Raw genomic sequence first — 12311 nt, 5'->3', positions numbered from 1 at the left:
ATGCAGGAGCAACATAACATGCCAATCCTTATATTTAGGTTGAATTATACTAGGAAAGTGTTCAGCTAGCTTTCTTCAGTTAAATTTAAGAATTTTCTGCTAAACCATACTTTTAGCAGTTAAAATGAATAAACAGAGCTTGCTTGGCAGGTTGCTAGCATTCTGTTTCACCATTCACGACATGTGTAATAACTATGAGGTTTTTGTAATATACATAAGAACTTAATTACTTAGTTAAGGAGTGACTGTAAAGAACGGAGTTTATCTTTAAATGCTTTCTATGTCCACATTGTGTTTGTCTTGGATTCTGATGCTTATCAAACACTTACCTGGTGTGTTGGGTAGTTCAAAAATATAGGCCAGTTGTGCCATCTCATTTATTTGTTTTACTGTCTGTGTTGGACACTTGGATCAAATACTTGATTTCAAGTCATAAAATATTGGCAATCTATAAACAATACGGCTTTTGACTTTATAATCTTTTATAAGTGTTTCAAATGCTTTTGTAAATATTGGCTACTTAAATAAATGATCTTATTGTTTCTTCTAGATCATAGATTGTCAATATCGTACAATTACAATTTTCTATAAAAATATACATCTATTATTTGTCATGTGTATTTTACTTTCTACTTTAATAAGATTTGCTTTTTTTGCATGTCAGTACTGTATCCTGTTTATGCCATGTTTTATGTCCACGTTTCATATGGATCAGCCAATTCTAAATTATGAATTTCTTCACTTTAGCTTTTGTTACATTCTCTGTATACCTTTTCTAAATCCTTCAGTGTTGAGTTTCAGTGGGCGACCCTCATAGGAGATTTTAACAATTGGAACCCCAATGCAGATGTAATGACTCGGGTATGGTGATTTGCCACCAAATTTATTTCATTTCAGGATTATGATATCTTTTTTTGTAAATTGAGTAATAAAGTTGCATAATCTTATATCATGTGCTTTGCAGTATTCTGGCTCAATTTTTTGTCTTTAAAGCTAAATTTTTTGTTGTCAGTAAAAATTTATCTTAAAGAGCCGATGAGTGAAATTTTTTTCACCTTCTTTATGACATAGTTCTTTTTCATGGTATCTATACTGGTTATGGAAATACTGAAGCTAGCTAAACCATACTGGAGGGCTTACTGTTAAAATTTATGCTGATTTGTTTAGTATCTCTTCTGTTCAAAGTTATAGAAATGAAGCTTTTAAGTTCTTTCTCACTAACCATCATTTGAATTGTATGTATATTTCATATACATGGTTATTTTAAGGTGTTATCTTGCAAAATTCATGTTCAGCTTTTGTTCGCATATGGGCTTCATATGTTAGGTATTGTTTGCTGACATTTATTGATTCATCATGTTCAGAAGGAGTATGGCGTTTGGGAGGTCTTTCTACCTAATAATGCAGATGGCTCACCACCTATTCCTCATGGTTCACGTGTAAAGGTTTGTTATTTCTATAGTTGGCTGCTCTTATAAACTGATACAGTGATAAGTACTCATAATAGTTTTTGCTTGTTTGCAATAACTAGTATCATATGTAAATGTTTGTTCCCTTGGATCTTGGTTGGATTCTTGCATGTATCTACAAGTACATGTTCTATATTCTCCTCTTTGTTTTCTTGCAACAATTGGTACCACATTATTCATGTCCGGGCATGTTTCATGTACCATGCTGAGAATGTGGAAAGATGTCAATTGTGAACAAGTGACTCATCCATGACTGGCACATAACACTATACAAGCTCAAGCCATGGCATGCCAACCATACTACTGCTTGATGATCTGCATGCCACCATGGATTGATGTGGAAACCTATGACAAAGATCTACATGCTACTTTCCATGGTTGTGGTCTATCTCTGCCTTGGCATGATAAGTACCAGCCAAATATGTGTGGCATGTTGTTTTCATGTGTCCCTTGATCCTGGGCTGGTGGCATTTTGTTTCATGCATCTTTATCAGCGTTGACCAGTGGCATGTCCTTTTTGTATCATTATCAACCGATGCAGTAGGTATTTGTATGTCCAACATTGTATGCTATTGTAGATTATGAGTGGAAAATCAATATGCATTTGCATTTTCATGTTAGCTTTATTGGTTATATTCTTATGCTGTTGTTGAATAAAATACCTGTGTTTCTAAAGTAGATCTTAACTGTTAGAAGCAAGCTTACAGTACCGCCTAGAACAGTTCCATACAAGCTGTGTTTACAGGCAGGATACCCTACACAGAAGACCAAGTAAACCGGGCAGTATGCCTAATACCACACCTATACTGGCTGGTACAGGGCCCGTACCACTCGATACACCTGTTATAGGGCTGGTACTGCTTGGTCTAGGGTGGTACAAGCTCTGTGCCAGGCAATTTTTGTACCTTTTCAGTTTTCTAATTTTTTAGACTCAGTATGTACTGGTACCAGTCTGAACCCTCACCAATGTAGTACCAATATGCGAAATTGTGAGCCTTTGTTACAACTTGGAAGAATGTCAAACATAAGGCTGCAAAGCAAAATTCCTTTCCATAGTGTTTGATTATGATGTAGTTGTGTTATTATTATCTTAGCTCATGTAATCAACAAAACTTTAGCTTTGGGCTGTATGTAAACTAGTGTATAAAATATAAATTGACCAATTGGAAGTTGTGAGTTAGGTGCCTCACGAGGTCTTACTAATCTTTGTTTAACTCTAGTGCAATTTAAGCACAGTGACTCCTTATGATGCCAATATTTCGAGTATGTAATCTTAAGTAACTAACAAAATATTTGTAACATTATAATTCTTAAGACATATTCAGATAACCAGGTACTAGGTCATATAGTTTCTGTTTATGTTATTTCAAATACAATAACTCCTTATAATGTCACAGTTACTAATATGTAACTCTAAATAATCAACTAACATTTTAATATTATTCAAAAAGCTATGTACTTTTTGAATAGTGGGGGACTTCGGGTTGATGCAGGAGTGCTCAACCAAGGAACAAAGTAGGCAATTCGTGGTGCTGCACCTTTTCTACTTAAAGAAATATGTGGCAAAAATGATGAAGAAGATGATACAATCGCAAAGGCGACCAAAACTATTAGAGACTTGCTCTAAATCGGGACGAAATCTTGCTCTTTTCGAGCAAAACTTTTTGCATTATAGAAGTTCGATGGCAATGAAAAGGCAAATCGCAGTAGCTAACTCAATGTAAGAAGTGCAAATACTTCAGGTGCTTCGGAAGTGTGAGCAAAGAGCAGCCGAAGGTTAGTAACAAGCTCGATACATGGAGTACAATCCTTGAGGAGGCTGACGAAGTCGAGTAACCTTTGCCTTCTCAACTCTTAAGAGAATGAGCAAAACCGAGTATCATAGTTCTCTTATTTATCTAGTAGAGGAGCTTTGCACAGGTTCAAAGACCTTTCGAAGAAACTTAGTGGAAGACAATAGTTGTTTAATTCTCACTAATGGTGATCGGTTCTACCAAGATTAGATTGTCCACTTTATTTCCCAACAAAATATCAATCAAAAGCGGAAGTGATGCAAACCTATTTGGAGGTGACAACTAAGTGAAAAATGAATCAATGATAAATTTTATAGAGGAAAGACTTTAAAAACTTTAAAGTCAGTGAGGCAATGCTTGTTAAATTTCTAATAGACATCCACCCAGTTTAAGCGGCACGAGACATTTGAGAAACTGACACATAAAAAGGAAGGTCCTTATTTTCATCTAAAGGATCTGCAGAAACTAACAAAGATCAGCACAACTCAATCGACCCCACACCAGAGTTAGAGTTATTGGCGAGTTGAAGTAGCGTGGCGGATCAAAGTTCAATTACTCAATAACAATGGCGGAGAGCAATTGGGAGCCAAGAGGCGTGTTGCAATTGGAGCAAAAAATTGAAGATTGAACAAAGGCGAGGAGATACAGTGTTTGTAAAGGCTTCGACGAGGATGTCGAAGGAATAAGTAGGGGAGAATATATGGATAAAGTTGTAAATAAGGTATTCGATGTAATGCTCGTGTATGTCCATGCCTTTTGGTTTTGTTCATGCTTTGCACAATATGTAAAGGGCTTATAGTAGGTTTAACAACCTTATTTTTGTTAGTTTTTGTGGCCATTTCAGATTTGTAAACTCAGGTTGTGTGCAATCGTCATGCAAAGGCAAAATTGCCCAGAAATAGGCTATCCAGGTATCAATTTTAGAGATTTTCTAGCTTTGCAGAGTGGTGTGGAGTGTCAGCCAACACTACATCTAGGAGCTACTCCAGTGGCATATGGTTAAATGGGCCTAAATGGGCCTATGTGGTAGTGTTTAGGGCTGGTACATTATCTTGCTTTGCAGTAGTGTCATATGGGTACTTGTGGGGATTTTTGACCACGGCGGACCACCTTGAATAGTTTAAAGCTTACGAAGTCTATGTTTGTAATTTGCATTGTCTATAAAGTATTTGTTAAAATTGCTGCTTGTGGGATCCCGAGTTAAAACGCTTTCTCTAACCGATCTTCTCTTTTGTACGTCCTTAAGGGACCATAAGAGGTTTCGGGGAGCTAACCCTTTACGGACGTACACGCAAAGATGTTACACGACTTAAGCAAAATTAACTAGGTTTGTGATATTAGGGACATTTTAATCAAAGACATCTGTTACTTAGATTTAATTATTGGCAATTATAGGTTGACTAACAAACTACTTAGAATCCACTTGAAAAGTCACCTTAATTTTTTTAACTAAGAAATATAATTAAACATGTGAATGATACATCATGGGGATCATTTTACCCTATAGCTTTTGTCCTGGCCATGTTTTTCATTGTATTAAGAATGAAGGATTAAATTCCATGGGTTAAATTTTTTTTTTGCCCCACTTAGGACAAACTGACAAAGTACTTTTTAACATGGTTTGCATTATTGGTTTGTACCGGTGTACTGACTAGCTATCGGTACGATATGTACCAAGCTGTACCAAGCCATACTGAACGTATTGACACATAGTATATATGGGCGTACTAATGTACCACTCGTACCAGTCCCTTGTCGGACCGGTACGTATCGCTCATATCGAGTGGTATACTTTGGTATGACTAACCTTGCTTTTTAAGGCATTACTGACAATTGTAGTTGCTGTGCACCATAAATCTTTGTTAGATGATTATGTTTAGAGACCTTGAAACCAAGGTTTGCCGTATTGATGCATACCGTATCAAGCAAGGCTCGATAAATCGGTACGGACCGAAATTACAATCCTTGCATGAAACATAGATCTCCAGGGTGCAAATGTTATTACAGTTAACTAATTAGTTCTTTGATTTTCTTGGTAAATCTTCCTCTGCTACACAGCTACCTTTGAATTTTCAGTTGTGATTTATACCATCCACTCTGGTTGTAGCACCAAAACATTTGCTAATCGGAAACTGGAAATCAGTAGCTGAACTCAAATAGATCAACAATATGAAATATTTATGATTTGTTCTCGAACTTTTCATCATTAAAGTTTTAAACACGACTTGGTCTTAAGCTAGGATATCAAAGTTGTTAAAAATTAATTGTGAACCATATTAGCAGTTTAGCACTATTATTAAGAAAAAGCAAGTTTTTTTTCTCTCTAGCTTTTAGTCTTTCAGGAAGTACAAAACATGACCATGTGAGTTCATGCTTGAGATTCCTTGTTTCTACTCGAACTAGCATCCTTAGCTGTCCTTTTAATTTCAAGTACTGGAATGCCTATAGGAGATGCATTTTGTTCATTCTTTATGTGCTTGCTAATGCTAATCATGTTTGTATGTTGAGCTGTTCATTATCAAAATATGTGAAGCACAAGTGCAAAGCATAGTAGCATACTAATTTTTTGCTTCATATATGGGACAATGGTAGTACAATGATCTTGTTGGTTATTAAATGCTAAAAATACATCATAGATACGCATGGATACTCCATCCGGCATCAAAGATTCCATTCCTGCCTGGATCAAATTTTCTGTACAAGCCCCAGGTGAAATACCATACAATGGAATATACTATGATCCACCTGAAGAGGTACAGATGCTATTTCTGCTATTCCTTATCATTGTCATTTTAATATTACTGGTATGATTCTTTTAATTACTTATAGTGACACTAGTGCAATTGCTTCCTTATTGCTTATATTTCCATATGAGCTCTGGTTGGATAGAGGTCTTTTGTGCAGCACTGCAGCTATTTATTTCCTAAAACATTTTAAATGCATCTGCAGGAAAAGTATGTCTTCCAACATGCTCAACCAAAAGCTCCAAAATCATTGCGCATTTATGAGTCACATGTTGGAATGAGTAGTCCGGTATGATTTCACCCTCTCATTGATAATGGTGACTTTTGTACTGGTTTTTTTAATTTACCTTAGTGACCTATAGGATGCAGTTTCAAGTTGCATATTGCCTCTTCTTGCTGATGTATAGAAGTGCATGATATACAGTCTAAGAATCCGTTTTTTTTAGACTGAAAATAATAATGATCTGCAAATTCAGTATTTGTATACCCTTTGTTATTTTTTGTAACTATGATGTTTCTATAATTAGTTATCTTCACCTTTTTAGTGATATCTCATTTTGTCTCTATTAAATATGAAGTTCTTGCCCATAGTGGTCTTCACCTCAACTTGTCCTAGTTATTATCAAAACCTCTCATCTCTAGGATTTATGAATTGTCCCAAGCTTATAGAATGATGAGAATGAAAAAAAAAAATTCATGCAAGAAATTGACTTGCAAAATAATGATGTGAGTTGCACGAGTCCTCTTCCCCTCTCCATTTTGTCTTCAATCACTGCACATACTCAATGTTGAAGTTTTCATAAAATTATATAGTTTGAATACATAACTTGGGTTAAAAAAGAGAGAGAAGAAGGATTTGAAATGGTGAGCATGGTAGTTTTCACATTCTAAATGCGATACTCCCTGAATCAAGTGCCCAGGTTCATTCAATACAGTCCAATTTGAGGTTTTGCTTACAAGGATTGCTAAAGCATCTTTTCAGTTTAGATTGACTGCCTTTTGCTTCTAAAGAATGCAGTAGCTACAGGAAGCTGTCTTTGTTTTTTGTTTCATCACACTTAGATTATTGATTGATATTTTGGAGTGCCAAAGATGATACAGGATATCAATAATGCTACTTTATACCTGCATTATACAAGTATTTGTTTTATTCTGGTCGTAATGGTGGACATTCATTTAAAGAGGTTAGACAAAGCTACTTTCCTTGTAAGAAGGGATTGTAGAATATACTTGGTATTGTTGGGTAGATACTCCAATTGAGTTGATATTTTGTTTTAGTTACAACATGAAAAAAGTTCCACTTCAGTAACTGAATTATGGTCATATGCAGGAGCCAAAGATAAACACATATGCTAGCTTTAGGGATGATGTGCTGCCTCGAATCCAAAGGCTTGGTTATAATGCTGTTCAAATAATGGCCATCCAGGAGCACTCATATTATGGAAGCTTTGGGTAGTATTTTAATCCCTTATTGCTTTCTCTGTCTCCATGTTCCTTATGTGATTGCATATATTGCCTTGGAAAAAAAGAAAAGAATATTTTTTGTCTTAATGGTTGTAAAAGTTGACATAATGCCATTTGCCTATAAGCTAAATTATTTTGGAACTATCATATCTTTTGTTAGTCCATTGTTTGTTTATTAGCATCCTATTGGATTTACTTTGACTTGACCATAGATTAAAATATCGTCGTCACTGGTTGATATGAGCTGGTATTTATTGGTCCAACAACCAATTGGGTTGTGGATTGGATGTTTTTGCTTTGTTTGATCCAGTATGAGCTGCACTGACTAGTAAACCTGTTGTACTTGGCTCATGAGGCACAAAGCATCTCTTTTTGTCTTTCCGTTATCATGGACTTAGTTGGTTTTGCCTAAGTCGTGCATCACTCTTGCGTGTCCGTCTGCAAAGGACAGTCTCCCCGAAACCTCCTATGGTCCCTTAGGATTTACAAAAGAGAAAACGGGTTGAAAATGCCTCACTTGGGTCCAAATGATCCAAATGGTCCACTACAGACTGAAACCTCCTATGAGCTGCACTGACAAGTTTTGAACGGTTGCACAACAAGGGTCCAAATGATCCACTACAGACTGAAATCTCCCACAAGTGTCCACATGACACAACCTTTATTTACAAGCCTAAAATGGCTACCAAACCCAACTAAATTAGGGCTGTTAAGCCTTCGATCGTCCCTCTACATGCTGTGTAAAGCATGAACAAACCAAAAGATACGGACATACATGAGCATTACATTAAACACCCTGTTTATAGTTTTGTCCGTGACATTTCCCCTACTTATTCCTTCGACGTCCTCATCGAAGCCTTTACCGACACTGCAACTCCTCGCCTTTACTGAGTCTTCAATCTTCAGCTCTAGTTACAATGCGCCTCTTGGCTCCCGGCTGCTCTCCGTTGCTATTGTTGAGTAATCGAACTTTTGATCTGCCATGTTGTTTCAACTCACCAATGACTCTAACTTTAGTGTGTGGTTGGTTGAGTTGTGTTGATTCATATTGGTTCCTATAGATCATTCAGATGAAGGAAAAGACTATTCTTCCTATGCGCTAGTCTCTTAAATGCCTCATGCTGCTTGAACTGGGTGGATGCTTGTTGGAGCTTTAACAAGCATCATCTCGTAAATTTTTGAAATTTTTGGGTTATTCCTCCACAAAATGTGCTCATCGACTCTTCTTTCACTTAGTTGTCACTTCCAAGTAGGTTTGCATCACTTCCGCTTTTGATTGGCATTATGTTGGTAAATGAAGCGGATAACCTACTCTTAGTAGCACTGATCACTATTGGTGAAGATTCGACAATTATTGTCTTCCATTTGGTTTCTTCGAAGGGTCTTTGAACATGTACAGAGCTCATCTGTTGGATAGATAAGAGAATTGGGATACTCGGCTTCGCCCATTCTCTTAAGAGTTGAGAAGGCGAAGGTTACTTGACTTCGCTTGTCTCCTCGAGGGTTGTACTCCATGTATCGAGCTGGTTACTAGCCTTTGTCCGCTCCTTGCTCACACTTTTGGAGCATCGAGTGTTTGCACTCATTGCATTGAGTTAGCTATTGTAATTCACCTTCTCAATGCCATCGAACTTCTGGAATGCAGGAAGTTTTCACCCCAACTTGGATTAAGTCTTTAATAGTTTTGGTCGACTCTAGGATTGTACTGTCTTCTCCATCAACCCTGTCGCCTACTCCACTGAGTAGCAAAGGTACAACACCGCGTACTGCCTACTTCGTTCCTTGGTCGTGCACTCTTGCATGACCCAAAGTCCACTTTCAGCTATCTTTATGAGAAGCTCGTTGACATCGGTCTTACGAAGTTCCTTGGCCTTTGCCCTTCAGTCTTATCTTGGTACTTAGAGTTTGCCTCCGTATTCTCCACCTCCTCGGCCCCTTTCACGACCAAGCGCTCTCCCCCCATGAGAGCAAGAGATCGATGACTTCACAGAATTCTAGCCTCTGCGATACCATAGCGCTGCCATGCCCATGGTCCTACTATCCGTCGCCTTACATTTGTATCCCTTTCTTCACGGTCGGTAGATATGTCTCGGTGGCACTCCTCCAAGTCCACCTCCAGTCTAACCGATGCTTGGTTTTGGGTAGCTAAGTCCCTTTGGACTCGTCGTCGCTTCCTCGCTCCTTTCGACTCCTTGCTTCAACACTTTTGTGTTCTCTAAGCAGTTCCCCTTAGTCGATGAAAAGATAGGCTGTAACTCCCATGTATGGCCTCTGCCATCATGTTGTAGGGTTCGCACCGATATTGTTATCCTTAGCTTCCTTGGTAGCAACGTTCGCTTACTCGGCCTTGTCCTCTGACTTGTCGGGCTCCCTTAAGCAAATATGAGCTCTGGAGCAGTCCAACTCTCCAGCTGCTCTGATCATACCTCTGCATGATCAAGTCCCTCCCATGGGACTCATTGGTACTTGCATTCGAACTTTTTCCTCAGTGGTACATAGCCCCCATATACTAATGACCAAGGTTTTCATCTGATGCAAAATTCGATGCACGCACAGAAGATCTGCCTCTGCGGTACCATGGCTTTCACTCCTTGAATCCATAGCCTTCTTGCCATCGTGTTGTTCACCGAAGTGGAGCTCCTAGTAGCTCTCGATCATACCTTTGTATGATATAGTCCCTCACGAGACTAAATCGTGTGTATCGTATTGCCATGAACTATTCCACAACGATCCGCTGCACCATGTCATCACCTGGTGATATCTCCATTGCATTCAACTCGGATTATGATCCCTCTATGTGTGGCCTCTGCCAACACATCGTAGGGCCTCTTCCACCTTCGATTGTGTTTGTTCCTTTGGCGATTGACCTTCGGCCACTCGCTCTTGGGTCACACCTAGATGAGGCACCGCTCTAGGATAATCTGTCGCCTAGTTGCTCTTGAAGTCCATCGATTTCGTTGAAATTGGTGCACCATTGTCTAGATCCTGGGCATCTGCCCTTACTAGCACAATCTCTGTTGTGCACCGCTCCCTTCATGGCAATTTGAATGGTAACACTATAGCATATTCTTCAAGAGTACCCACCCTTGTTTCCTCTTGCCCCGTGTCAAGGCCTTCTGAACCCAACTTCGCCTCCACAAGTTGAGTCACTTTAGTTCCTCCATCAAATGCTTCTTCGAGATAAGGTGCATGTGCCCAGAAGCTCCATTCGTCTTTGGCACCATGCAAGATGAGTCGGCTCCATCATAATGAAGGACCCATGGAACGACATGATCCCGCTCTTGCCTTTGTAAGAGTTCATGTCCTTGACCTCTGTCCAAGGAAAGCTCTGTGCCTCCGCTTCATGTTCCATCTTCTATGCTGGCTCCCTTCATGCGGCTTGGGTACTTTGCCAAGTCACTCAAGTTGTTCCGCTCCTCGTTTTACATTGAGTTGATGGTGGCCCTCGTGCCCACCATTCCACGAGTTAGCCCTTCGTTGAGTCTGATCTCCATATTGACTCTAAGTGTACCTTCATCTTGTGTTGCCTTGGGTCGCTCCCCCACTTGATCTCACAATATATTCTCCAATGCATTGTCTCAAGCGAGATCATGTGATGACTCCTCGTCACTCGCTCGGTCCATTGATCCTTGTGAAATTATTTTGAGGTACTTCTGCTCAATATGTGTGGTCCGTTGCACATGGTTTTCCCTTTGGAGAGTCGGGACTTATCCCTCCTGGATATTTGTCCCGTTGGAGCAACTTCTCTCTTCGTTTCATTCTCTCTGAAAGTTTTGGAGCAACTACTCCGCCTTGCTGAACAAACTGTGCATTGTTCTGCCTCCCGTAAATGCACTTGCTAGATTGTGACATCACGTCAATATAGCCCCCGTTGTACCCTCAAGGCCTAGCAACATGCTGAACTCGCTGCACACTTCAGCTTCCTACGGACGTATCCTTCTCATACTGAAGAGAAAGTTTTAATGCTCCATGGCATTGAGTTTCGATCGCCTTGGGATGGCCACGAACACTCTATATCATTCGCATACAGGCCTTTGCATGAGTACCAAATTCTTCGAGTTAGCAATTCCCCTCACCTCTGTGAGCTTTGCACAACTCTTTCGGTCGCTGAACAACCCATTCCACCTTACATGGTCTCATCCTTTATCAAGCGCCTCGCTTGCCTTGAGCACAATTAAGTATGATTGCCAACGTTGAGCTGTAGCTCAAACTCAGCCATTCCAACCTTTGTGCACTACGTATTCTTCCCAGCTTGCTTATCCTCATGGTGCCACTTGCGCGAAAGGTTGGCCATTTCTCTGAATGCCAATCTCAGATGCCCGCTCCTCTGAGCGACTCCTTTTCCCTACATCTCCATGCCCGCTTTCCCCCAAACGATCGCGCGTGCTGGTTGCCTTCAACGCAGCCTCGCTAGGACCCCCACGTTTGCATGCCAAGTGTTTCTATGAGTGCTTGTCTCGCTCTGATATCATCTGTCACGGACTTAGTTGGTTTTGCCTAAGTCGTGCGACACCCTTACGTGTTCGTCCGTAAAGGTCAGCCTCCTTGAGACCTCTTATGGTCCTTTAGGACCTACAAAAGAGAAAACGGGTTAAAGAAAGCACCTTACTCGGGATTCACAAGCAATCATTTCAGAAAACACTTCATAGCCAGTGCAAATTACAAACAGACTTTACAAGCTCTGAACGGTTACACAACAAAGGGGCCAAATGGTCCACTACAAACCGAAATCTCCCATAAGTGTCCACATGATACAACCTTTATTTACAAGCCTAAAATGACCACCAAACCTAATTAAATTGGGGCTGTTAAGCCTTCGACCGTCCCTCTACATGTTATGC

General features: G+C 39.7%; 1 protein-coding gene across 1 annotated transcript in view; it reads left to right on the top strand.

Annotated features, from left to right (window-relative positions):
* The window catches only part of LOC135615335 (1,4-alpha-glucan-branching enzyme 2-2, chloroplastic/amyloplastic-like), a 43382-nt gene that overhangs the window by 13634 nt on the left and 17437 nt on the right, over positions 1–12311 (top strand). Inside the window, exons 6-10 of the mRNA XM_065113651.1 lie at positions 802–861; positions 1365–1445; positions 5899–6015; positions 6212–6295; positions 7337–7458. Coding sequence (XP_064969723.1) covers positions 802–861; positions 1365–1445; positions 5899–6015; positions 6212–6295; positions 7337–7458 — 464 coding nt within the window. The remainder of the gene's footprint in view (positions 1–801; positions 862–1364; positions 1446–5898; positions 6016–6211; positions 6296–7336; positions 7459–12311) is intronic.

The sequence above is a fragment of the Musa acuminata genome, chromosome BXJ2-6 (genome assembly GCF_036884655.1).
Source record: "Musa acuminata AAA Group cultivar baxijiao chromosome BXJ2-6, Cavendish_Baxijiao_AAA, whole genome shotgun sequence".
Lineage (NCBI taxonomy): Eukaryota > Viridiplantae > Streptophyta > Magnoliopsida > Zingiberales > Musaceae > Musa > Musa acuminata.
The sequence above is the reverse complement of the archived record's forward strand: the minus strand, read 5'-3'. Positions and strand labels throughout refer to the sequence as shown.